At 54.8% G+C, this 27,206-nt stretch overlaps 1 protein-coding gene across 1 annotated transcript; it reads right to left on the reverse strand.

The window, feature by feature from the left end:
* Positions 1-1,785: 1,785 nt before the first annotated feature.
* Positions 1,786-26,873, reverse strand: PIK3R5 (phosphoinositide-3-kinase regulatory subunit 5). Its single transcript, XM_040630021.1, has 19 exons — positions 26,837-26,873; positions 24,338-24,453; positions 22,345-22,445; positions 19,334-19,402; positions 18,422-18,560; positions 10,892-10,961; positions 8,844-9,018; positions 8,185-8,338; positions 7,823-7,906; positions 6,848-7,562; positions 6,586-6,748; positions 6,177-6,284; positions 5,566-5,694; positions 5,374-5,467; positions 5,185-5,261; positions 4,441-4,534; positions 4,284-4,366; positions 3,723-3,835; positions 1,786-3,612 (listed from the first exon to the last, which is right to left on the reverse strand). Exons 2-19 carry the CDS (start codon positions 24,438-24,440, stop codon positions 3,465-3,467), a joined length of 2,619 nt encoding a protein of 872 aa, XP_040485955.1. The 5' UTR covers positions 24,441-24,453; positions 26,837-26,873; the 3' UTR covers positions 1,786-3,464.
* Between the last annotated feature and the right edge of the window lie 333 nt (positions 26,874-27,206).

Consider the following 27,206-nt stretch of genomic DNA (forward strand, 5'->3'; position numbering starts at 1 on the left):
TGCTTTACGGTTTAAAGTTATGTTATTGCATGCATACAGATTTATGATTGTGATATGTTTTTGCTGGATTGACTCTTTGATCTTTATTAAATGTCCCTTTTTTTTTTAATGCTTCTTGCCTTAAAATCTTTGTCTGATATTAGCATGATACTGTCAGCTTTTTGGGTCAGGCTTGTATGGTGTTACCCTTTGGATACTTTTGTTTTCAGACTCTCTGTGTTCTTATAGTTAAAGGGTGTCTCTTGTGAGCAGTGTATAACAACAAAAAAAAATTGGACAACTCTAGATTGAATTTTTTCTAGCAGTTTAAAGATGTCATTTCATTGTCTTCTGACTTCTAATGTTTCTGTTGAGAAGGGAGCTCTCAGCTTAATTGTTGATCTTTTGAAGGTAAAGTATATATTTTTTTCCTTTGGCTGTCTTTAAGATTTTCTCATTACCTTTTTCTGCACCAGGAGTTTTATTTATTTATTTTTTAAAAGATTTTATTTATTTGACAGAGATAGAGACAGCCAGCGAAAGAGGGAACACAAACAGGGGGAGTGGGAGAGGAAGAAGCAGGCTCATAGCGGAGGAGCCTGATGTGGGGCTCGATCCCAGAACGCCGGGATCACGCCCTGAGCCGAAGGCAGATGCTTAACGACTGCACCACCCAGGTGCCCCATGCCCCAGGAGTTTTAAAACGAGGTGTGTGTGTGTGTGTGTTAAAAAATTAAACTCCAGACTTTATAGGGATTTCACTAGTTTTTCCATTAATATCCTCTTTCTGTTTGAGGATCCAATCCAGGGTACCACGTTGCATTCAGTTTTCAGGTCCTGTCTCCTTGGTTTTTGAATTTCTCAGCCCTTCCTGGTTTTTCATGACACTGACTTCCTGCAAGAGTACCAGTCAGATTATCTTATAGAATGTCCCACAATCTGGATTTGTCTGGTATTTTCCTGATGATCAGACTGGGACTATGGCATTTTGGGAAGACTATCAGAAGTGAATTCCTCTTCTTGTGTGATTTTGTTTTTATCCTCTGTGAGATCTGCTGAATTTATTCCGTCAGTGGGTCGATGTGCTTCATTGATTTGGGTCAATCGAATTTTGGTAGAGGAGACACCGTGCTGGTTCTGGGCCCAGGCCCTAGGAGGCATCCTATGTCTCTGCTTACCCCTCTCGTGCTACCATGCTGGCCCCAGGTGACTGCGAGACCCACAGGGCAGACGTGAACCCCACCTGCAGCTTGGAGCCAAGCCGTTCTGAGCCCCACCTAGATCGAGCGATCCCTGGGGTCCTGTAGATCCATGAGCAAGAGTAAGGATCACAGTTTTCATCCACTGGGTGTCAGGTGTGCTTTCTTATTGGCAATCCCTAGCTGGTGCAGAGCGAGCGCATCTCACGGCTCCTTCTTCCTCCATCCCTGGGAGTTCGGCTGGGAGCCTGATGCCTACCTGCTCCTCCCAAGTCACAGGTGTGTGCCGGCGTCCTTTCCATCTTCACCTGCCTTCTCCCCCCCCCCCCCCCCCCCCCGTGAGCCAAGTCTAAGAACAGCCCCACATCCAGAGGGCCAGCAATGAGCTCCCTTCCCTTCCTCTTGGCAACACGATGAGGCTTCAGTGGAACAGCGTCAGAGAAATTTCCAGCACAAATATATTTTCCATAGAGAGGAAAACTTACAAAAAGAGAAACAGAACAATCCCCCAAGAGTCTGACTGCGGCTGCTGCGTGTGAACTGGTTTATGCTAACGAAGCAACTAGCAGTTACGCCTCATGCAGCAAAATACCCAGGGGTCAAGAAATACGAGGCTAATCAAGGTTTATTTGAAAATAATATTAAATTCTATTCGTTTATTCTTGGATATCGGTTTATCATGTAGTAACCTGTTCACACAACAAAAAACTATGGAAGGCAGACGGCCGGCGACTCTCTGGAGCCTGCAGCAAGTACCGACGGCGAGGACTGGGGAGGAACGGTGACGCGGGGCATGCGCCGGCTCTGTTCACTTCTCTCCAGTGGTGAGTAGTCCAGGCTGGGGTTCGGGGGCTCCTGTAAGCCCGAACCTTTGGAGACAGGTGAAGCAGGAGAAGGAGGGGACAGAGGGGCTCTGGGCAGGATACGAGCATCTGCCATGATTACTTTCTCCACTTGTATCGTCCAAATCCTGGTCCTCAGCCCTGCCCTCCCCCGTACCACCCGACCCCACATTTGCTTGCAGCTTCCAAACCACTCTGATCCGACAGCTTTATGTTTTCAGCTCTCAGGTCCTGTGACCCATTTCCCCCAGCCAGGCACGAAGCCCCTGGAGGCCAGGCTTTCCCTCCACCCCTCCAGGATCTCGCCCAGGCTCCAGAATGGTGCCAGTGAAGCCTCCCTATGCAATGTGCACCAGCCTAAGGCTGATGATGTGCAAGTGGGGGTCCCAAGGCCCAACCCAGGAGAGAAGTCGGCAAGGGCTTGGGGGTACCGTGCAACCCTCCTCTCACCCTCGCCAAGGCCATTCCTCCTTCAGAGGGTAAAGCTAACCACACCTCACCCCCAGTCTTGGTCCTGCCTCGAGGGTGAATGAAGAGCATCCCAGAGGCCACCAGGGTGTCCCAGTGCCAGGCTGGGGGGAGTCAGTGCTCAAGGGTGAGGCCGCTTATCTGTACTGAGCACCAGCTATGGGCCACTGGGCCAGGCGCTTTGTAGATAACTTCTTTTCCAACTCCGAAGGTCTTAGTGCTAAGGAAGTGGAGGCTTGGAGAAGCAAATTCACTTCCTTCTGGTCATTGAGCTAGAAGGTAACCAAGCTGCTTTTGAATCTATGCCTATCCTGTCTCCCAAGGCTCTCAGATCCAGAAAGGCGCTCCGGAGAGAATGTGTTCCAGGGCCTGACAGTAGACAGGTAAAGTATTAGTGCTGTTTTTCAGAAGACCCAGGGAACTTGTGAGACACACACAGAGAGAAAGAGAGAGATGGGTGGTGGTACTGAAGGTCTGGGAAGAATTTCCTACTCTTGTTTCTACCACCTGAACCCTAGAGTAGACGGGACTGAACCCCAAATACAAAGGGTTCCCCAAGACTTTGACAAACCAAGGTTGGGGGGGGTGGCCAAGGGCTGGCAGAGGCAGCCTAAACCACATCCCAGAGCACCAGAGCCTCAGATCTTTCTAGAAAGGATCCCAGACCACACCAGTGGCCAGGGCCTCTGGGGGTCAGCTCATCCATCCCTCTCCTCTCTACGGTGAGGAATTTGAGGGGCAGTGTGGCCAGCCGCTCTCTCCCCAATGCCTGTGTCTCTCCTATACACAGCCCCCGAGGGCCCAGAAACCACCAACCCCTGCCTGCTGTCCACGGCAGGGCTCACAGCAGGGCCTGATCCAACAGAGGGCCATCCAGCTCCCCACAGGGAGCGAGACCCTCGCGGCCACCGCGTGGGGAGGGCCTCCGAGGAGGCTGCCTGCCCAGGGCTTCCTGTCCGGGCTGGTGAGGGCCCCACTAGGGCAGCGCTCCGCTGAACGTCATGATAGGCAGGCAGAGGAGGGAGCAGAGGTCGGGCGTGGCCTGGGCTGGCGGGTCGGGGGACCTCTGGGGTTGGGGGTGGACGCTGCTCTTCTCTGGCTTGTAGCAAGGTGAGACCTCACACCTGTGGGGCGGGCGGGAGTAAGGGCAGGCCCCCCCCCATCCCTGCAGCTCCTTCCGGGGTTCTAGGGGGTGGCGCAGAGGCGGGCCCCTTCCCGGGGCCCCCATTCCTACCGGACCACGCTCTGTAGGATCTTCCTCTCGTCCTGGTCCAGGCACACGGCGAAGGGGCAGCCGTTGGAGCCGATGATCTGCACCTTGTCCACTTTGATCTGCGACGTGCTTATCTGGAAGCGAGGCCCCCATCAGCCCCGATCGCCAGTCCTTGGCGGCTCTCTCCCTCAGGCCACCCCAGCAGCAGCTCTCCGGGGCTGACGGCCAGCTCGGGCAAGGGTCCGGCAGCCTGCATGAGGCCCTGCCTCCTCTCCGGCCTCCATCCTCCCCGAGTCCGCAAGCAACAAGTGCCCCCAGGAGAAGGCCCACGGCCCCACTGTGAGGCCCCGGGTCCCAGACACGGAGCCGTTCTCCCGGCACCCAGGGCTCCCCCGGCGCCCACCAGAGCCTTTGCACGCGGACACATCCGCCCCGAGGGCACCCCACAGCGTGCGCACCCCAAACCGCACCCCCAGCTTGCCTCTCGTCCCCACCCACCTGCACCCGCGCATGCGCACACGCAGGCGCCCACCCGCGCCAGGGTCTCCCGAAGGCACGCGGCGGAGAGAGGGGCGTCCTTACCTGGTTGAAGCCCTTCTTGGACTTGGGGTTCTGCCTTTTCACCACCTCTGTCAGGTTTAGCGTCAGGGCCTCCATGCTGGAGTCTGCGGGGCAGGGGCGGCTCAGGCCAGGCTCAGGGCCCCTCCCCGCCGCCGCCTGTGCCCCGCCGCCCACTCACCTAGCTCCTCCTGCTTGCGGCAGGCCTTGCTCAGATTCACGGAGGTGCACACCTTCTCCATGTTACTCCAGCGGCTTCGTCCGCTGATGGCCCCCTGGAAAGGCAGCCGAGCCCAAAGGTCTCAGCCGGACGCCCCCGGGCCCACCAGCCACAGGGGGCGGCCTGCAGGGGGCGCTCCCCGGGAAACTCTTGCGCGCTCGCTTCTGCACCAAGAGCCCTCCAACCCCCGACCGCCTGTATAGACCTTGATGACTCCGGAGAGGAGCGTTTGGCTGTTGGCCTGGTCCCTGGATCAGAGGGCACGAGAGCTCGGAGCACCCACGCCCTCTGGTGGGTTCATGGGCGCCCCCTCCCACCCCCGACCCACAAATCCCTTCTGACACGGCCCCACCTCCCGTGCACCCAGCCAGGCACGCCAGCTGCGTGGAACCTGGGCTCTCCCTCGCTGTGCCTCTGGACACCTCACCCTTGCCCCTCACCCTCAGCCCTGCAGCCAGGCCCTAACACTTCACAGGAGCTGCTGAGCACATCCAGGTCGGGGGAGAGCACACTGGGGGCGGGGGGCGGGGGTGGCTTTGGAGGCGGAAGGGGAGAAGGATGTCCACTCCCTCCCCTTCTGTCCAGGGGAGCCTGCTGCAGCCTCCCAGCTGAAAGACGGGGGCCGGGGAACACAGGGGGTGACTCTGGGTGAGGGCGGGTCAGGAGCAGGCCCCAGAGGGACACGGGCCCCAACAGCGGCCTCACCTTGCTGTACATAATCTGTAGTGTTAGAGGGACGGCCTCGCGGTCACCATCGATGCCCAGACGCTTGCTGCCAGGACCTGTGCCACACGGACAGACCTTCACTGCCTCTCGTTTCCCGTACCCCTCCCAGACCCCAGGGCCCCACCTCCTGGGCCCCATGCCTCGCCGGGGGGCTCAGGCAACACCCACCGGAAGCCTTGATGGCCCGCGTGGCGGCAGAGTGACCCAGCTCCAGGGAGTGGATGAAGATCTCTGTCATCTTCTCCCCGGTGATGAAGGTCAGCTGCAGAGAACAAGGGCCGGCATCAGAGGCTGGTTGGCTGTGGGGTCAGGGTGGGGGTGGGGTCCGTAGCGGCGGGGGCAGCGGGGGGATGTCCTCACCTCCGTCTGATAGACCTGCAGCAGCACCGGCCGGGCAGCGAAGCGACAGTAGTAAAGCAGCATGTCCGCCAGGATGGGCAGCGGGGCCGCGGAATCTTCCAGCGGCCGGGACTCTGCCTGCAGAGACTGCTGAGGGTGGGTGGTGGAGCCCGGTCAGAGGGACCGGTGGCCCGCCAGCGAGCGAGGGAGCAAGGGAACGTGAGGGCAAGACACACGGACACACACACACACACACACACACACACACACACACACACGGAGACACAGGCAGGTGGAGCCAGGGAAAGAGTGGTGGGATCAAAGCAGGACACAGAATGGTCGGGGGAGGACCCACAGCGCAGCCTCCAGAGCCCCCTCACCTGACCCCAGGGCCACCGGGGAGGGCCCTGGCCAAACTGGACAAAGCCAGGAGGCGAGGAAGGGGGTGAAGCCTAAGGTCCCCTGGACCCTTCTGGGACCACCCTCTCACTGCCTTCAATTTGGGCTCAGTCGAGCTTCTCATCCCCAGTCCTCCATGGAGGCCTCAAGCGGGATCCCCCAAAACCAGGGCCTCCGAGCAGTGCTGTGTGACTGCAGCCAGTGCCCCTCTGCCCCCCGTGGGGGCCGCTTACCTGGCACAGGACTTCGGGGGGCAGGTGCATGAGGCCCAGCACGTTGCGCTCATACCAGGGGTCAAGCATGCCGAGGTAGTGGGAGATGTCGTTGGTGCTCTCCACCTCCTGGGGTAAGGGCGGTGAATCACTCTAGCCCCCAGGGCCCCGGATGGCATCTGCAGCCCCAACCACAGCTCCACCCAGCCCCAAGAGAAGTCTGAGAATTTTTAGCCCATGCCACACAGCAAAGCGCCACTCCCACGTGCAGGACAGGGGTTGCTTCCAGGAGTGAGGCTCAGGCAGGACGAGGCGCGCCCTGGACACCCTGACTGCTGTGGGCGACTTCTCACCAGCCCCCTTTGGGTCACTGAGCCTGCAGGTGCCCAACCTGTGCTCCCACTGCATGTGGCCGGGGCTGGGCGCATACCGCAGGGCTGGGGTGCCTCGGGGAGTCTGTGGGGAGTGGGGGCATCTGGCTGGCAGGGGCGGGGCAGGCGCTGGAGCTGGTCCCATGGCTTCGCTTCACGGGCACGTAGAAGAACTGAAGCTTGAAGAACCGTGTGAGGAGCGGGCGGTTGTTTTCCAGCTGCCTGGTGAGAACAAGGCGAGGAGAAGAGAGTGGTCTCTCTCGGACCCTCAGCCCGCAGCCCCCGCCCCGGGCAGAGCGAGGCCCCCATTCCGGCTCCTACCGCAGGTTGCTGTACGCCCGAGCCACCTTCCCCGAAATGCGATCCGAGCCGAAGACCACGACGCGAAGCGTGGAAGCCTTGGGGTCTTCGTCCCCACTCAGGAAGGGGCGGCGGCGCTGGGGGCGCGAGGCGGGGGCCAGGAGCCAGCCGGGCAGCTGGGCGCTGAGCTTGGCCTGGGGCAGGGAGCGGGAGCGCTGGGCCCGCGTGGGCGGCAGCACTGGGCTGTCCAGGGGGCTGCAGAGGCTGCCCGCACGGCGCAGTGGCAGCGCCGTGTTTGAGCCGCCCTCTGGGCCCCGGGAGTCCCTCCGCAGCACCAGCTGGCTGGTGCTCTTGAAGAGTTTGTAGATCCTGTTAAACTTCTGCCCCGGCCTGCGGTGGCCCCGGCACTCCTGGCTGCCCGGCCTCTTGGGCCACTCGGAGGAGCTCTCCTCACTGTCCTCCACGTAGCCACTGTCCACGCCGTCCGAGAGGCCCGAGACAAAGGACGTCAACAGCTGGCGGGAGAGGGTGGGCTCTGAGGCCTGGGACGAGGCAAGGGACAGGGTGGAGTCATGGAAGACCGACGAGCTGGTGGAGAGCAGTGAGTCTCTCTGCGCACAATGCCCATCCGTTTCCAAGTCCTCCTCCTCTTCCTCCTCCTCCTCCTCCTCCTCGTCCCCCAGGATCCCTGGCTGGAGCAGCTCCTGTTCCTTGAGCAGGATTTCCTGTAGGATGTCTGCAGAGAAGTCAGGGGAGGCACCGTCTGGGTGTCTGGGTCCTTGAAACCCCTCTTGCACCCCCTCGGGAGGGGCGACAAGCTCAGACAGACTGGCCCGGAGGAGGAGGAGAGGACAGAAGGAGGGTGAACTGCAGCCCAGGACTCAAGCACCTCCCCCTGCTCTGCTTAGAGCCTGCTCAGGCGGCAGGTGGCAGGACCAGGAAGCAGCCCGGGGTGGGGGTGGGGGGGTGCCACGAAGGCCCCAGCCGGCTGCTTACCGAAGCTGTCCTGGTTCCAGCTGTACGTGTGACACCTGGCCACAGGGATGGGGATGGTGCGGAGCTGGCCAGGTTTGGCAGTGTCTGCAAGAACAGGGGGACGGGAGGTGAGGGCTGCAAGGGGCTCACAGAAGAAACCAGCAGTGGCCACACAGCTGGACTGGCCAAGGCTGAGTGGGAAGCTGGCTGGCCCCCAGCTAGCACCTTCTTTCCGCCCTCGGGGGTGGCGGAGCACCTGGATGACGAGAGCCTGGGTCCCCCATGGGCTGTGTGGGGCAGAACCACTGGCCGACTTGGACTGCTCACCTGGGGGCTGGCACGGGCCCTGGGGAAAATGCACCACGCTCTCCCAAGAGCCTCACCTAAGACGCCGGGAAAGCCAGCTTTCTCTCCCACTGCCTGCAGCCTGGTCCTGAGCCACTGCCGGGCCTCGGCTGCGTCCCCGATGCCAGAAGCCAGCTCCTGAGCTTCCACAGTCTCCGTGAAGATGTCTTCGAGCTCGGCCAGGCTCTTGGACTAAAACCGCAGGAGGAAACAGGCTTGCCCCCCGAACCAAGGCTTAGCTGCCTGACTTCTCGAGCTCCTAGGGTCTTTCTTATGGCAGCCGTGGCCATCTCCTCCCCTGCCTCAGCACCCACCTCCCCCCAACACCTGGCTGGGGAGCCAGGCCTCCTCCCCGGGCCCCTCTTCTCAGGAAGTGGTCACAAGAGAAAGGCCCAGAGCCAGGGCACTGCCGAGTTGGGGGGGTGTGCTTCATAGCTCCCCACTGCGGCCCAGAGAGGGGAGGGGGCTGTCCAGGGCCACACGGTGGACCCGTCACAGACCTAGGAGTAGCAGCCTGTTCCCAGCCCACCCAGCCCATGCCATCCTCCGAGGCTCGTGCCCAGCCCCCTGTCCAGGCTGCCACCCACCTCTGTCGGGACCCAGCGCAACAGAAACCTCTCAGTGCGGCCAGCCCTCCAGCCACTGCCCTGCCGTGTCAGCCAGGGTGATGCTGAGGCCCGGGGCCCCAAGCACGTACCTGCAGCCTGCCGTGCAAACTCGGGAGGTCACAGTGGGCCCCGAAGGTGGCCTGGAAGGCATGCAGGAGCAGGGTGGTGTAGGCGCCGTGGGGCGAGTGCCCGGGCGTGCTCAGCTTGTTGGCCACAGCGAGGAACTCGGCCTGCACCTCCAACGGGTTCAGCAACAGCACGGTGCTGGGGACACAGAGGGCGGGCTCTGGGTGGGTGGGGACGGCGCAGCCGCACCCCTCACGTCTGGTGCCCTGGCAGAGCTGCTGGGCCCCACCACGGCCTCCAGAGCACGCAGGCGGCAGCTGAGGCCAGGGGAGAGGCAGGGGGCTGGCTCAAGGGTCCCAGTTCCAAGGGCAAAGCTTATGGTCCACTCCCGAGGATTTTTCAGGCAGTGTTGTCAAAGGACTTTTGAAAGTGGGACTTCATTTTTACAAAAGAAATTTCACCTTAATTTTTATATCAACATTTTTCCTACAGAATATCAGAATGGAATGAAGGAGGACTCACGGGGACTGCTGTCTTAGGGGGGATGACTTCGAGCCAGGGGCTCATTTTGCAGGCTGGCCTGGAAGTTCAGGCTAGGGGTCAAGGCTGCCTGTGAGTCTGCAGCTCACAGGGGACCCCTTTTCTAACTCCCGAAAGCCCCTCACCCCAGCTTGCACAGGGCTGGGAGCGGAGTGTGTGCCCAGCCCCCTCTGCCTCTCCTCTCCTGGACCCTACACTCCCTCTCCGGGCCAGCCTTTTCGTTCTGTTCATTATGGAAAACCTCAGACAGACCCAAACGTTAAGAGAATCGTGAACCCCCCAAGGTGTTGATGGCTCAGTTAACAGTTAATCACACATGACTGTTCTCACTTCGCCCACATCAGCCCTCCGTCGCTGTATTTTCTCGAAGCGTGTTCGAGACATCACATATCCCAGCTGTAGAGGCTTTGGTGTGAGCCGCCTGCACTGCCCCCTCCCCCAGGTTCCTTCCCGCCTGCCTCTGTGGATGGCTGCCCCGGGTCGGGGCCCCCTGCCCCTGACGGGACAGAATCCCCATTGTTTAGGGGAGAAACTAATGTTGATTTCTCTATTTGTCAGAAAAAGGGGAGAGGCCTGCACAGGTGGTCCCTGCCTGAGCCAGTCTCCTTCACTGACTGCTTGCTCACTCCTTCCACACACACGTGTGTGTGTGTGTGTGTGTGTGTGTGTGTGTGTGTGTGTACAGTAGGCTTTCACATAAAATGCACTGTTTAGGGGCGCCTGGCTGGCTCAGTTGGTGGAGCATGACCTCTTGATCTCAGGGTCATGAGTTCGAGCCCCACAGAACTCGTGCATAGAGATTACTTAAAAAAATAATAATAATAGGGGCGCCTGGGTGGCTCAGTCGTTAAGCGTCTGCCTTCGGCTCAGGGTGTGATCCTGGTGTTCTGGGATCGAGCCCCACATCGGGCTCCTCCTCAGGGAGCCTGCTTCTTCCTCTCCCACTCCCCCTGCTTGTGTCCCTCTCTCGCTGGCTGTCTCTGTCAAATAAATAAATAAAATCTTTAAAAAATAATAATAATAAAAAAATAAAATGAAATAAAATAAAATACATTTTTTACTGTAGGTCCTCATCAAAAAAAAGTTTGGAAAATGCTACTTTAGTAACAGGCAGAAAGCACATGGGCTTTTGAGTAAGACCGAGGCTTAAATCCCGGCTCAGACGCTTACTAGCTGTGTGACCTTTGGGAAGTAACACTTGGCCTCTCTGACCTCCAGTTTCCCCATCTGAAAAGTGGGGGCAAGGTGAGGTCATGTGTGCCCAGGACCTGGCACGATCGGTGCAGGTGGTGTTTAACGTTTGTTTTGTTTTTTAAGTCTCAGAGCCGTTTAGAACTCGGAGGAAAACCCCTCAGCCCAGAGAAACAACCTTATGTACAAAGCATCGGCCGACTATTCTAAGGCATTCCTGGTCCTCTCCAAGGCTGTTGGTGGCTAGGGGTGGGAGTGCAGTGATGGAGGGAAAGCCAGATGCACGGGGCTGCGGGTAGGGGGATGGCGTGGGGATGGGGGACCCCGTGGGAGCACTCACACGGTGGAGCTTCGGTGACTTCTAATGGGCAGGCCCTGCTCGGCCCTCACCAGTCGCTGGTAGGTGATTCCTGTTGCCAAAAAAATGAGAGTTGGTAGGTTTACTGCTGCTTCGATAGTCATGGCCTCAGGCCTTGCAGTGGCCTCACACCGGCCAGGCCAGCGAGGCTGGGGGCCCCCCCCGGGATGAGGCTCAGGCCCCATGCAGCTCCGCTCCCCAAAGACAATGGGTGCGGCACCTGAGGCTTTGAGGCGGCCGGCCTGAGGCTGCCCAGGAGGTCCCTGGCCCTCTCGAGGCCCAGGGGCTCCCCCGAGGGTGCCTCTGCCCGGCTTCCCACGGGCTCTCGGGGCAGCTCGGCCTCCCTGCTGCTGTCCCTCCGAGGTTGAGCCCTGCCTCTGCCCCCAGGTCACCCCCCCTCAGCCTTTTCCTCCAGCCTTGAAGAAACCAAACCAGCCAAAAGTCTCTCCCTTGCTCCTGCAACCTGACCCAGGTCTGTGGCTGGAAAACAGACTGTGCATAGTAAGGATTCAGTTGTGCGCCCACCACAGTGAGATTAAACAACACCTGGCCCTCTTCACAGACAAGGGCAGCAGAAGCAGGGGCTGGGATTTGGGGACAGGCAGGGGTCCCTGTCGGGAGGCAAGGCTGCCCTGGAATGGGTGTGAGTTGGGAGCAGGAAGGCGATCACCTCTGATAAGGGCAAAGCCACGACTGACAAACTGGGGTCAGAGACAGCAGCAAACAGAAACGCCATAATTTTTGTTCGGTCAATGGCAAAAAAAAAACCCCCAAAAACAAACAAAAAAACCCCACAAAACCAGGTTATGCTGTTCTCATTTAGGACCTCATTGCTTTGATTTGGGGGCCTTTTGCTTGATGTTTCTCTTATGTAAATGTCACACGTTTAGAAGTTAATGTTATGTCTATTTTGATAGGAAAGTCCCCGAAACTGGCTACCGCTACCAGGACCTGGGACGCCACCTGGTGGCCACTCACGTGCATGACAGAGACAAGCTCCCCTTCCCGCTAGTGAAATACTGTGGTGCAGACTTCGCTCACCCAGTCTTCTCCTGACCCTTCTGCCCATGGGATGGCCTCCAGCTCTGCAGAGCCACCAGGCCTGGGGGGAGTGAAGCGAGACCTTGCCACCCCCGCTCCTTCACTGCTCTGCCCACGGTCACCACGACAGGACCAGTCCCGCTCTGCCCATCCACCCAACACACCCATCCCCCTTCTTTACCAAAGGAGCCCTGGGCACTGGGTGATAGGTCACATTTCTCAACCTTCCTTGCAGGTATCGGGTGGGGCTTCTGGAAGACCCCTTTCTGCAACCCCCACTTTCCTCCTTTCTGTTAACTGGAATAGGGCCATGATGGCCGGAGCTCCTGCAGCCATTAGATCACCAAGTGGCATTGAGGACAATGTATCCTGCTAAGGATGGTGGAGCAGAAAGAAAGCAGAAGCCTGGTCTAGAATGTTTGTGGGACCCCTGTGCCAACCCTGGACTGCCTTCCACTGGAATTTTCTTTTTTAATATAAGGAAAAAAATAAACCCCTATGAGTTTCCACCAGTGTTATACTGGGGTTTCTGTTATGGGCAGCCCGCTTACTTCTGACTCATCCCACCCTGTGATTTCTGGAACAGCAGCTCCCCACTCCTTTCCCTACATCTCCCCCTGTGACTCCGTGATACAATACATACATATGTGGTCGTAATGTCCTCTTTCAGTTCCAGGATCCTATCCAGGGTCCCACATTGCATGGACTTATTTCTCCTTAGCCTCTTCCGCCTGTAACACTTCCTCAGTCTGTCCCGGTCTTCCGTGATCTTGACCCAAGAGTCCTGACTGGCTACGACAGATTGTCCCTCGATTTGGGATGTCTCCTGTCATCCCAGGATTGGAGTGAGGCAAGAATCTTTGACAGGAACACCAGAGAAGTGGTGTTGCGTCCCTCCTAACTACTGTTTTTCAATCATAAAAATCTCTTTCATTGATGTTGTGCCATCCAATACTCAAATTTTTAAATGTTCTCTGTATTTTTTTTTTTTGACAGACCACTTTTGGTCAATTATAATTTCAATTATAATGTTTTCTCCTGCTACCTGCGTCCCTCACTTTGGGTTCTTATCAAAGTGAGACCCACAACCGGCATCTGAAATGGGGGTAGTCTACGGGACCGAGCTCTTAACCCGCGGGGTCTGCGTTAACTCCGGGCAGTTGGGGTCAGAACTGAACTGGGTCTTGGGACATTCAACTGGTGTCTGGAGAGCTGGAGAATTCATGTTTGTTTGAGGTGGGGGAGACCTACGCATTTGGTGTGGGAGCGTTCTTGGAGGAAACCCCCATCTGCTAGTCAATGATATTTGACTTTCCTTCAAGGGATCTACACCTTTTATTCCATAATCCGACACCAAAAAAAGTATGAAATGCAAATGTCTCTGGTCAGTAATGTCCCAAGACAACCTTATGGCCACTGAAGAATATTCAGAATTCACTTGCCACCAGCTGATGGGCCAAAGTGACAGAATCCAGGTTTGCACCTGAAGGTCAAAGGGTTGAAGGCACCAAGTGAAAGGAAAAGCGGCCGAGATTGCCCAGGGAGGAACGTGCTTACAAAACGGCAGCTGGGACAGCCCGGGGTTTTCCCGTCACACACAACTCCTGGCCTCTGTCTCTTGGCAGAAAGAGCTTTATGCAAATGTGAGAATAGGTTTCTGGAGTCAAAGGATATAGCTTTTGGGAATCAAACAGACATAGGATCAAGGGGTGGAGCTCTTGTCAGCTCTGTGAGCATGAGTAAGCTACTTACCCGCCCAGCCTTCGGGTTCACCCTCTGGAAGATGGGAATAAACTACATACCCAAGGGGGTGTTCTGAGGACGGAGGAGACCAACCCTTAGCAGTGGCCAGCGCACAGGAAGCTCATGGGGGAGGCAAGCATCATCATCGTCGTCCTCACCAGCAATTCCAGCCCTACTTGTCACAGGGAGCTTATGTAACCTGTCCGAGGTCATCGGCTAGGAAGTGACTAAGCAGAGGTATACCAAGGCCCGTGTTCCTTCTCTCACACCTGACTTCCTAGCGCGGGCAAGACACATTGAACTTCTCTGAGTCTCGGTTTTCTCATGTGTGAAATGGGAAGAATGTTGCTTTTCCTTCTGCTCCACAGGGCCGTGGTCTGGGGGAGGTGCCATCAGTGTGTGCTTTGGAAACTGTCCCGCGACTCACGGATGGTGCCCGCTGTCGTCCCTCACGATTACGGATACATTCTCTGCAGGCAAGTACTGTGGTCTACACAGCCGGGCGGGGGCTTGGAGTAAATACCCAACAAACATGTGGGCTGAACGCGAGAGGGTTGTGGTGGGCGGGAGCTGGCAGCACTGACGGGAGGCTTCCTGCCACCCCCAGACGAGAGGCGGTGGGCCACCCTACTGGGGTGGAGTCAGGAAGAAGGGGGAGGCCCGAACGCTTGATAACCTGCCCACTTCCTCTGCCCACCCGGCCACATCAAAGCGGGATAAACTGTTTCACTCGTTGCCATGGCAACCGGCTCCCTAAGGCTCCATGGGTGGAGGGCCCTTGCTAGGACCTGTCTCTTTGACTACCACTGCCCCATCCATCAGCAACATGAGAGCCACGGAGGCCAGCGTCAGCCTTCACAGTGCTCCAAGAGCGAGGCATTATTATACTCCCATTTTACAGATGAGGAACAAAAGCTCCTATAAGTTAAATAACTGTCTGCCACCATGGCCCCATACCAAGTACTGGTAACCACTATGTGATTCAGCCTCGGCTTCTCCTCTGAGAGTTCAGTCCATGGCCTCCATTCCAGCCTCCGCCCCGCTGCCTCCCTCAGCAGGGAGAACTGGGGACGGGGACACTGTGCAAGAAGGCAAAAATATTCGCACGTGCCGTAACAAAAGCTCGCTACGGCCCTCTCAACAAGGCCACTTTGGGATCACGTAGGAGAGGGTAATTTAGTTTAATTTACTAGTCGCCACTGACGAGGGCTGAGGTTCTGTGAAGGGAGAGGGGAACCCACGAGTGTGAGACGATTGAATAGATTTTTGTTCGGTAGAAAAGCGCACCCCACAGTTTATGGCGTTATCTCCCTCTACGATAGTAACTAATTTCGTATCTAATTCTGCAATCTTACTCTGGTTTATCGAGAAACTTCTTTCAGGCTCTCATACCCCCCTTCAACCCAGCTCTGCCATCTTGCGGGTTCCCTCCGTAATGAGCTTGGTGTCTTTGATGAAGGCTGGCTACGTGTTTGTACATGTTAGGGCTTTTTTAACTGCTTGAAAATGACTCTGACGTGTGAAAGAGTCCACGATTCCCTATTTCGGTTCTGCTTTCCCTGGAAGAGGACGCGTTCCTAGCACAGGCAGCCTGGCCAGCGCCGCCCTCTCCACACAAGCGTTGGCCTTCTCCCCCATCACTGGGACATCTGAGGCATCATACGGTCCCCCAGGCAATGTCAAGGGGGAAGGCGCCCAGCAGGGAGTGACCGGGCTTCCTGGGGTCCTCTGCTCTGAGTCCAAGAACCCTCATCCCATCTCCAGCTCCCACTGCTGCTCTGTTAGAACCCCGCCATCTCAGTGTCAGGCCCTCACCCTCCACAGCCCGCCCTCCATGCCACACCTGCTCACTGGGCTGCCCAGAAGAGAGTCCCTGCTCAGCTGCCCCCCCCCCAATATCTCCAGGCATTGCGTGCATTCAGTGGAGAAGAGCCAGCTGGTTCTACCTGACATTGAGAAGCCGTGTCCCTGCGTGCAGGTGACGGCCTCCCCCAGCCCTACATCTCCCGTACCCATTTCAAAGGAAAAAAGAATCACTTAGATCTTTGATTATCCACTGAAGGCCCTGCCAAGACATTTGCAGTTTGAATCCTTTCCATCTACATTACAGAAGGGAAGAAAACCTTCGTCTTCTTGTTAAAGGAATTCTGTCACCATCAAGAAGCCCAGACGCGATGCTGATCTGTTGGTTTCGGGGAGCAATTGGAGGAAGGAAGGGAATGGAAGAGATTAACCCTGAACTGGCTTGTTCACTTAGGGTGCCTTGCAAAGTTAGACTGGCAAACTGTCTATTCATCACATGCCTGAGCACCCCTCCTCGTCCAGCACCTTCTCCGCAGGGCCTCCCTGGTTTCTAAATTCCTCCACCCAAGTCTCTACCACGCAGCGAGGTCCCAGGAACAGCTGGGCTTTGGGGCCAGCCAACCCTAACCTGTGCCGGCTCTGCGCCTTTGTAACCGCAGACGGCTGATTGGTTGGGCAGACAGATCAGCGGATTGGTTGGCAGGAGACAGATAAGCTGATTGGTTGGGAGAAGACAGATCCATGGATTGGCTGGGAGGAGACAAATATGCTGATGGTTGGGAGGAGAGAGCTAGGCCGACTGTTTGGAGGAAGTCAGTTCAGCTGATTGGCTGAGGAGACAGCTCAGCTGACTGGCTGCGAGGAGACAGCTCAGCTGATTGGTTAGGGGCAGACAAATCAGATGACTGGGGAAGGAGATCAGGAATCCCTGCAAAGGAATTCACACACAAAGGTTCAGTCCTGAGCTCTCGAGGGTTCCAGGAATTGTGTGGGAATAAGATTTGGTATTCCTGTCCTGTGTGTGTGCAGTGTGTATGATGAGAACTAAATGCTGTGGGCATTGAACAGGGTCTGATACATATATAAATTTAAAAGAAAAAAAAAACCAAAAATGAGATTATAATATACATAGTATTTGGGGGAACTGTTTTTTAACTCAACAAGTGACTGGACATCTTTTGCCCTCAGTAACTCTGTATCTACATCTTTACTGATCGAATAGCTACATAAAACCTTTAAATTTTACGCTGTCAAATCTGTCAGCCTTATCTTTTATCATGTTTGCCTGGGGGGTGCTCTTTGGTATCTCTTCTCCACTCTGGGTGGTTCATGTAACCGACTTTTCTTCTATTACATTGATGGTCTCGTTTTCCACACTTCAGCTTTTAATCTAGCTGAAATTTTATTTTATGTTTGAGATAGAACTCTTAATTTTTTTTTTTTTTTTTTTTGTGCTAGAACTGTAACTCAGTTTTAATGGTCTGTCAACGGTCCTGATACCATTTATCAAATGACCGATTTGATTCATCGCTGGTTTCAGGATGCCACTTTGTCATATAACAAGTCTGTATATATTTAGCCAGTTTCTAGCCATTCTATGTTGTTCCATTGTCTTATCTCTTCTTATACCAACAGTGCAGGATTTTAATACCCATAGCCTTATAGTTAGAGTTACAACCTTCAAAGACCTAGTATGGGAAATACCCCCTTCTTCTACTGTAAGAATCCATCAATACATACATGATAAATACATACGGAAATGCTACCGGAGAGCATGTATTCTTTCAGATAGACTTTATCTATTTTGGTAAATTTTAAAAAGATATGGTTGGTATTTTTTTTTTTATCACAGTTGTATTTATTTCCATAACACCTGCTGCTACTACAATTTTGATTCCTGCCAACACGTCTCCTAAGTTACTTGTCCTTCAGCTAAGTTTGTTTCTCTATGTAGGTAACTCACATCTCTCGTACTTCTTTTATATATTTAGTTGCTATTATAATTTTTCTCCCCCTCACTATGTTCTCTTACTGGTTAATGCCATTAGCTACCTGTTTGCTAGTTCTGTCAGTTCTTTGGGTGACTCTCTTAGTCTTGACAGACAAGCAACTGTTCGATCTGTGCATAATTAAAATGTTACCTTCTCCAGAAAAAGAAATATTCTTTATTTTTGCCTTTTTGCATAGGCAAAATAGGTATAAGCACAAAGAGGAAGGTTATTGACTTAAATGGAAATGCGTCTAGCATTTCACTGTGGGCTGTTACCTCCTTAAGAATCCTTCCAGGTGTTAATAGTTTCCATAGATTAGAGGGGTTTTGAATATTAGGAATGGATGTTGAATTTTATCAAATATGTTAGGAGCACCTATCAGAATGTTTACATGACATTATTCCTTTGAGCTACTGACCTTGATGAATTACTCTATCAGGCCACCTGGCAGTAAATCTTACCTGCTTAGGTTTTCTCTTGCTCTAGAACAGTTTGCTAGGCCCTCATTTTCGTGTTTTTTCGAGCACTGCGATTTTTCAAGAATTCCTCCTCTTCAGACCCCACGTGTGGAAACTTGGCCCCAAGCCCTTGTCCACAACTGTCATGGCGCCCATCAACCTGTCCATTCCTAGAGAAGGTCACTCCCCTGACCAGAACTGAATCGATCCACACGTGCATTTCCCTATTTGCTCCTGAGGCAAAGAGGACAAGCAAGGGCCTCTTGTCAGTATTGTGGGGGCCTGGGCAGTCTCGGAGACCCTCTGGCAAGCCAGAGCACAAGCACAGACCATGTAGTGGGGTCTCCTTGCCTTGAAGCCCTGCTCAGCGTCCCCTAAGAATTCCTCCTTGAGTTACCGCCTGTATGCACTGCTGTCAGCCATCAGACGCTGTGTGTGCCATGAAGGCCCCATGCACCTGCCACGCCAACACTCACCTGGGGCCTTGAGTTCAGCATCGATGAAGGTGAGCAGCTCCTGGTAGATGCTGCAGTAGGGAACAGGCCAGGTGAGGAACCGGTGGTAGGTTCTGGCTGCTTTCAGAAGGAGATCCGAATCGGGTGGGAAGTGTGGCGTCTGGATGGAAAGGGAGCAGCAAGCAGAGAGATCTGGGTGAGAGAAAGCTCACTGATATTCTAGAACAGACCCTGCTCCTTTCTGGAATGTTCCACAGAAGGCACTCTGTTCCTGGCAGCAGTACATCGTGGGACAAGGTCAGAAAGAACCGGAAGTTACTCACCAGGAGTGAGTTACAGATGGGCAATATGGCACCTGGGGGCCCCTCTACCGTAAGGGCCACGTTTTCACCATACATAATGCCCAATACATGACAGCACCTCTCTGAAGAGCTGTCACCCGGGAGGTCAGCCTAATGGTGCCACTGCTGCCACTCATTTGGGGGAACGGTCTTCAATGCCTGAACCACCTGTATTTACATATCCCCATTTGAAGCAAAAGTTTATGCTTGGAAATGGATTGGCTCCCACGTATGTGCAGTGATTTGATGCCACCGGTCTGGTGAAGACAGGATGCTCACACCAGGTGAACTGACTACTGGGGTACAGAATGGGGTGGACCGAAAATCTCCCAGCAGCATCTGCGTCTCGGCTCGTGAACAGGCTGTGGATGGCAGCAGGCCCTCCACGGGAGTGCAGACATTCCAGACACCACGGCGTCTGCATGGAGTTCTAGAAGCCTCTCACGGTGGCCGCTCAGAAGCCATCAGAGGGTTGACACCCATTTCAAGGTCCCCACTTGACAGCTTTCCTCTCTGTGTTGTCTCCGGAGCTGTGAGGCCGTCCCTCCCTCGCCCCTCCCGCCTCCCCCAGCCGGCTGGTGCTGGAACTTACACAGAGGACAGTGGAGTAGAAGAGCAGGGCCAGGGGGGCGAGAAGGTCATAGGTGCCCTTCTCCTGGACCTGCGGACGGGACAGAAGAGGAACATGAGGGTCATCACAGGTGCAGAACAGAGCAGTGCTTTCTCGTCCTGTCCTTTCTTTTCTTTCTTTCTTACAGGAAAAGTAATGTAACCAAAAGACAAAAATTTGGGAAATACAAGTTAAAAAAAAAAAAAAAAGTACTCACAATATCCCCCCTCCAAATGCAACCACAGCTAATGTCGCGACGATTCTCCTAACACCATTTTTCTCTATGTACTTTCCTCTGCAAACATGTAAATCATAGTGTGTATATTTCTACTCCTCGTGCTTTTTACCTATTATTATTATTAGAAATGAATTTCTGGAGGCGCCTGGGTGGCTCAGTCGTTGGGCGGCTGCCTTCGGCTCAGGGCGTGATCCCTGGGTCCTGGGATCGAGCCCCACATCAGGCTCCTCCTCTGGGAGCCTGCTTCTTCCTCTCCTGCTCCCCCTGCTTGTGTTCCCTCTCTCGCTGGCTGTCTCTTTCTGTGTCAAATAAATAAATAAAATCTTTAAAAAAACCCAAAAAAACAAAAAAACAAATGAATTTCTGTTTTGCTACGTCATCCCTAAGACCACCTCCCCCGCTCCGCTCCTAGTTATGCATTTCCTTTTTCTTTTTTTAAAGATTTTATTTATTTGTTTGACAGAGACAGCCAGCGAGAGAGGGAACACAAGCAGGGGGAGTGCGAGAGGGAGAAGCAGGCTCCCCACTGAGCAGGGAGCCCAAGGCAGGGCTCGATGCCACGACCCTGGGATCATGACCTGAGCAGAAGGCAGACATTTAACTGACTGCCCACGCGCCCCTGTTGTGTGTTTTCTAATTTTATAGATTTTTTTCTTGATGTCCCAATATTAGAAGTGCTCAGTTTTTTTCCTTGTGGATTTTTGCTTAGGCATGCAAGCAGCATGTAAATATTCACATATATTTTTTGTTCTTTTCTCTGAAGCTTCGGTTTCTTAAATGTAAATCTTTAATCCACTTAGAATTCCATCTGCTGTATGGTATGTGCTAAGAAACTCACTCCGAATTTTTCCAAATGGTTAGTCGATTTTCACTAAACCATTTAATAAATCTTAATGCAATTTTTTTTTGTACCTTAAAATTTGTTTATGCCTTTGGGTAACGCCCATCTTTTTATTACCTGCATAATATTTCTTCTGCTAGACCTCCAGCGTTTATTAGCTTCATTTTGGACACTGGAGATTATCTTCTTGCTGTTTTAAATCCTTCTGCAATGCACATTACTTTGTGTATGTTACTTTTTTCTATAATTTGGACTGTTTCTCTAGGTTTGAGTTCAAGAAGTCGGATCAACGGATCAGAGACTATAAACGTATTTCTGATCTTTGAAGGGCATTCCCAAGTTGCTTTCCAGAAGGACTGTGCCAATTTTAATACGCCGTACGTACGAAAGCACGGGTTTCACTCTACCCTACCCTGCATTGCTCGTTATAATTTTTTTGCTAATTTGCTAGGCAAAGACTGTCTCATTATGGTTTTAATTTGCATTTGTTTTATTGTCACCGAGGCAACGTTTTTTACATATTTGTTTCCAAGGTCTACATATTCTTTGGTACATCAACTCTTTGACCCACCCGCCACCCTACATACACACGTGACTTAGAATTCTCCGGTCAACGCGCTCAAGGTCTCAGCCCCTTCTGGAACTCGTGGGCGTTGAAGGAGCAGAGAAAGCCCCACCATCTGTGTTGCGCTCTGCCGGCTCAAACTGAGAATTCTCCTTCTCTTTACCCTGAACCATGTGTCTGACACACCCGCTGCTCAGGCCCTTCTGCAAACCCTCCCCGGTTTTACACGGCAGTTGAGGGTTGCGTTTATAAGTTAAATACCCCAAAGGTGGTTTAGCTCTTCTGAGTTGGTCTGCTTGTGATCAGGGTTTAACAGCACCAGGTAAATGGTGGTGCCAGAGCTGGGACCTTGGGTGTCTTGATAAACCAAGACTTCCAGGGGACGGCTGAGAAAGTCGTATGTCTTCCAACTCAGTCATGTATTTAAAAAAAGGAAAACAAAACAAAACAAAAAAAACACTTAAGAAGAGAATTCTTCATAAAAGAGACAGGATCCTCTTTAGGGACTCCTAGCTGTTCCGGAAGCCCAGCCCAGCTGAGCCTTAAACACACCCCTCTTCTTAGTCATAAAAGCCTATTTATTATGGACCTGCTGTTAGACAGGGTCTCGCCGTTTAATCAGTTTTCTCTTCTGCGTGTACTTTCATGCATCTTTTCATGGAAAGGAAGTCAGGGGAGCTTCCTCCCTCCTTTCTAGTCAATACCTGGACTCACGAGCAACGTCTGTCTTTTTTTTTTTTTTCAGATTTTATTTATTTATTTGACAGAGAGAACAAGAGAGCACAAGCAGGAGGAAGAGCAGAGGGAGCGGGAGAAGCAGCTCCCCACCGAACAGGGAGCCCAACTCGGGGTTCGATCCCTGAGCCGAAGCAGACGCTTAACCATCTGAGCCACCCAGGCCCCCCAAGCAATGTCTGTCTTAAGAAACAGCTGAAATGGGGCACCTGGGTGGCTCGGTTGGTAGTGCGACCGACTCTTGATTTCAGCTCAGGTCACGATCTCAGGGTGGTGAGATCAAGCCCTGCCTCAGGCTCGTGCCTGGAGCCTGCTTAAGATTCTCTTTCTTCCTCTCCCTCTGCCCCTAACCTGCTTGTATTTGCCCACACACACACTCTCTCTCTCTCAAAAATAAAAAATAATAAAAAAATTTTAAAAAGCAGCTCGAACTCAGAACCCCAGGTCATGAATCTCACAAATCCTCACCTTGTTACTGAAAGGACCACAAGCCCTTCCCAGAAAACCTCAATGCAGAAAAGTCGGGGGTTCCTGGTGCCTTTGCCAAGCCCCCCAGAGCCGATATTCCGTGGGGACCGTTCCCCCTGCATCTCTGATGCCCGGCCAGCGCTCACCTCTCGGGTTTTCTGCAGGATCTGCTCCAGGAGGATGAGGAAGTGGCCTGGGTCCCTGCTGACCAGCTCTTGCAGGCTCCAGCAGTTCAGACACAGGCCAGCTGGAAAGGCAGAGAGAGGCAAGAGTTCAGCTTAGGTCTGGAGAGCAGTGGGAATCCCCGGGGGGGCACTGCACGGGGGCATGCCTGGCTAAGTCTGAGAAAATGCTGGATCGACAGTCAACTCTGTCACGCCTCACCGAGACAAGTGTCTTCGTCCTGCAAGAGACACAGAGGCCAGCCGGGATCCCCTATAGGCCACGATGCTGCGGCTCTTGCCCCTGGAAAGCTGCCGTTCTTCCACAGCCTCCCTGCCCCAGTTTCCTGCAGGGGGTGCTGGAATCTGCAAGGGGCAGGGAAGGAGGGCAGAAGCAGAGGGTTCTGGAACAAGGAGAAGAAGAGCCGTGGCAAGCTCCACCGCCGGAAGCAAGAGTGAGGTTCTGATGGCCAGGGGGCTTCCCAGGACTGCTTGGCAGGGGAGCCCAGGAGGGGGGAAGCTACATCCCCTTATCTTCTGAAAGCCAGAGTGGGCACCTTGTCATTCTGTAACTTCCCCACACCTCCTTACTGTATCGGTCTCTGTTTCCCCTGCAGTCAGCAAGGGTAAACCCCTAGAAATTAAAGGGGTGGTCATGGGGGCCCGTGCGCGCGTGCACGTCTGTGCGCATAGTGGAGGTCAGAGCAGGGCGAGGGAGGAACCATCCATGAGTTTCATGGAGCTTGATCTCCGGTGCCTTCTGGTGCACGGACTCCTTCCAAGGTTGGGGAGACCCTAATAGCGTTTTCATGTGGACACAGGATTTTGTAAAATTGGCCAAAGTCAGATATTTTTGTCTTCTTTTACTTACTTCTTTCACTCCCCCACTCCATTCTATATGCTTTGGCTCCGTCACACCTTAGGTAGGAAGCAAACTACCATTTACTGACCACCTACTGTGTGCCGATAAGGTGCTAGTCTCTTGCATACACTCTGGTCCACTGAGCCTCCCATCCTCCCTTTAGGAAGTGGCTCCTGTTGTTGCTACTCTCACTTTATGGACCAGGCAGTTGGGGTCCTGAGAGGTTAAGCAACTTGCCTGAGGTGATAGCAGCCGGTGAGAGGCAGTTTTAATCCAGATCTGTTTAATGCTAAAGACCAAGGAAAGCCTCTCAGAGGAGGGGACACTTGGGCTGAGACCTGGATGAGAAGAAGAAGCCAGCTACCTGACATTCTGAGGGAAGAGTTCCAGGCAGCAAGTGCAAAGGTCCTGAGGTAGGGGAGGGAACAGTTCCAGGCAGCAAGTGCAAAGGTCCTGAGGTAGGAAGAAACCAGGGAAGGGACCAGGTATGTTCAAGGAGCAGTGGCCACTATCTCATGGGGTAGTTAGAGAGACAAGTGAGATATGGGATGTGAACAATCTTAGAAGTACTAGAAATTATTACAAGTAGGCATCAGTCTTCAGGGGTACAACTGCCCCAGACTACAGATAAGCCCGTCTCTCAGTCCTGGGAAACAGGTAACATGGAAGCCTCCTGCTCCCTAAAGCTTGGATGAGATTCCCCCTTGTCCTACAGGGAAAAAGGAAATGGGGCTCTGGAAGGAACCAGAAACCGACTAAACGGAATTCTGGGGCGAGCCAGCTACGAATTCCTAGCTGTTTCTTTTGGAATCAGAGGTTTTTCTAAGCAGGACCGATACCTTCTTCAAGGAGCTGTGCTTCTGGCACATGCAGAGAAAACAAGATACAGACAGCCCTGAGGAGGAGGAGGAAAATATCAGGGGAGGACAGACAGACTGCCATATACTGAGGGCTGCTGGGCCGAGCACGGGCCCACGGGATGTCCGTGGGCTTGCAAAGTCACACACACGGGGCTGGATCCAGAACGTGCCGGCTTCTGTAAGCACTCCAGTGCTCACCGTAGCCCCTGGGGCTTTCTTGGGCCCCGCCAGCCCCACCCCTGCCCCCCAGACCTACCTGACCAGGAGCTGGAGCAGCGGCTGAGGCTGAGCCCATGCAGGCAGCGCTCCAGGGCATGCTGGATGCGGTCCTCCGTGCACGTCGTGGCCCCTGGCTGCATCCTGAGTCATCGCCTGCACGGGGGACAGACACCAGTCAGCCAGGAGAGCCCCAGGCTGGGGGAGCAAATGGCCTACGGAGCAGACGGCAGAGTCGATGGGCACTCGTGGCCCAGCTCCATCAGCCCTGCCATAGCTCCACTGCCCAGGGCATAGCATGGAGGCGGGGAGCTTCCAGTCACTGCGGCCCAACGGCACAGCGATGCAGGCAGCGAGGGGCGGGGCTGCTGCAAGGCCCCTGTCCGCCTGCCCCACTGGACAGTGACAAGTGTCCCCATGAGTGCCCGGGAGGAGCCGGACCCCAGTGGGCAGGAGGACTCATGGAGAAAAATCAGAATCACTTGGGGAGGGGGCTTTTTCTGTGTTCCCCCAGGCCCCGGGGACGAGCAAGGAGAAGGCTGCCCAACCTCAGTTTCTTTCTCTGCAAAATGGGCATACCAAGGCGCCGACCCTAGAGGACCGTTGGGAAGAAGGCCACAGCGGGTGCGCCAGGCGTGCTCTCGAGACACAAAAGCCATCCTGCACGGGCTTTGGCACACGCCCACTTTCCCGCATTCACCCCTTCCAGGCAGACCCCGTGGCTGGAGAGGAGCCGAGGAAGCCGCGGTCCAGCTCTGTGGGACTGGGGACGGACCAGGAAACCACAAGCAGAAGCACGGAGCTCAGAGCTGAGCCATGCAAACGACATGCAAAACTGCGAAATCCGAACGCGGACCCAGCTGCATGACTGGAACCCTCGGCTGTGGGGGCCCCACGTAGGAAAATCTTCACACTTCCCCAGCCCGGGAGGAACCACACGCCCGAGGAAACATCAGCCCTCTGTGAGCTGTCCAGCGTCTCCCCACCTCAGCGATGTCCCCGGTGGGCTCTGCTCCCCGACGTCCGACACAGACACTGAACAGTCTAACAGACCAAGAAAGAGGTCATCGCAGAAGGTGATGCTGTGAGGATAGTTGGTGTTGAGGGCAGGCCAAATGGGGAGCCCATGCTAGGTTGTCGGGAAGCCTCCCCGAAGGGACCCTGAAGCTGGACAAGGAAGCGAGAAGTGAGGGGAAGAACATTCCAGAAAGAAGAGACAGCATGTGCAAAAGTCTGGGTGCAGGGATGAGCCTGCCAAGGACAGAGACACTCGAACAGAGGGCCAGGTCCCCCACCTCCTGGCTGTTGAGGTGGCAGACTGAGCTCAGAAAAACCTCTTACTGGGGATTCAGGACCATGCATGCTGGGTGTTTCCATGAGCAGCATCCGGCAGCCCAAAGATGTCCCTGGGCCGTTCAAGGGCAACCTTCCCAGTCACCTTTGGGCCTTTTGTCTGCGGACTCCTGCACGGGTAGCCAGGCAATGAGTCCACTGCCATTGAGCCAGACTGGGCAGATTGCAAGCTTCCCGGCCCCTGCCTCGCCTGCCATGGGTGTGTGCGGACTGGGAACAGACCCTTGTGATGAGGCCACAGCCTTCTGCCTCCAGTGCAGCCCCAATACAAGACCCTCTCCAGCTCAGTCCTACCCAGACTCAGGGCCACCAGTACCTGTAGTGGGAGCTGGAAGCTCAGGCACCTTCGAAAGGATGAGTCTGGGGCCTGGATGGTTGGCCCAGATGGCATCACGGACCCTCTGCCCCGCAGGCTGATTTCTCCCCGTGCACCCCAGGTGGGTTCTTGGAGGGAGCTCAGACGTTGTCCCCCCCCTCTGCCCCCACCTCAAGTCCCGCGTTTCACAGAAGGGGAAGCTGAGCCCCAGAGACGGTACGCAGCAGCCCGGGGGTGGGAGCCCAGCTGGGAGAGCCAACACTGGTAGAAGCAGATAACCGTGTCAAGGACTTCTGCAGTCCCCGACTGTGGCTGAGGCCCAACTCAGAGGACAAAAGGTGCTCAATGACCCACCAGCTCATATTCTAAGGAGTCACGGTGAGCTGGCGGGGGTGGGGGCCAGTCACCCCGGGGGGGGGGTTCCCTGGGAGGGGTCCATCTAGAACCGGCACAGCTGCCTACCTGCCCCCTGCCAATACAAGAAGACTGGGAGGTCATGCTGTCAAGCATTCCAGAGGGCTCTCCTTTCTCTCCCCCAAGCTAAGGGCAGGGGGCTTTAAGAGAATCCCTTCTTCAGACTGGACGCCTGCCCGGCGGGGAGGCTGCCATTTTGTTGTCACGTGACTCTGCTCTGCCAGCACCCTGGTTTCTGGGCTCACTGCAGCCGCGTAGGGCTGAAGAGGAAGAGCAGGGAGGGCTGCGTGCAGGCCCAGGGCCGGGTAAGGAGATGCGAGCGTCTTGTGGGGAGGGGGAGGGGTGGGAAACTAGCAACAAAAGCTGGACCGCAGCTCTTTTGCTGGTACTTGACGCCTGGAGGGCTCCCAGCGGGGTGAGGGGAAGTTAGCAGCAAGAGGCTGACGGGTGGCTCACCTTTGCTGTGGTGGATGGAGAGATGGGTCACCTGTGGCACAGAGAAGTTAGACGACTTGCGTAAGGTCACACAGCGAAGAGGTGGCAAAGCCAGGATATGAACCCAGGGAGTCTGGTCCTGGCCGCTACAGTGCGCTGTCATTATAGTCAAGATGCCAGTTACCAGAAGAGAAAGAAAACCAGCTCATGTTCACACCCGCCAAAATGGAGACTCAGTTAGCTGTAAAATGATCTTGCTTTAAGAGACCTACCTTCCCAGCTGCTAGGAATCTTGAGCCCCCCATGTCTGTCTACACCAGCTGCCCACACTCCAGAGAGGGGATCAGGACTCACTACTCGCTGAACTGGGCGATCTCTAGCCTGGAGCAAG

This window comes from Ursus maritimus, unplaced genomic scaffold, assembly GCF_017311325.1.
Source record: "Ursus maritimus isolate PB19 unplaced genomic scaffold, ASM1731132v1 scaffold_14, whole genome shotgun sequence".
Lineage (NCBI taxonomy): Eukaryota > Metazoa > Chordata > Mammalia > Carnivora > Ursidae > Ursus > Ursus maritimus.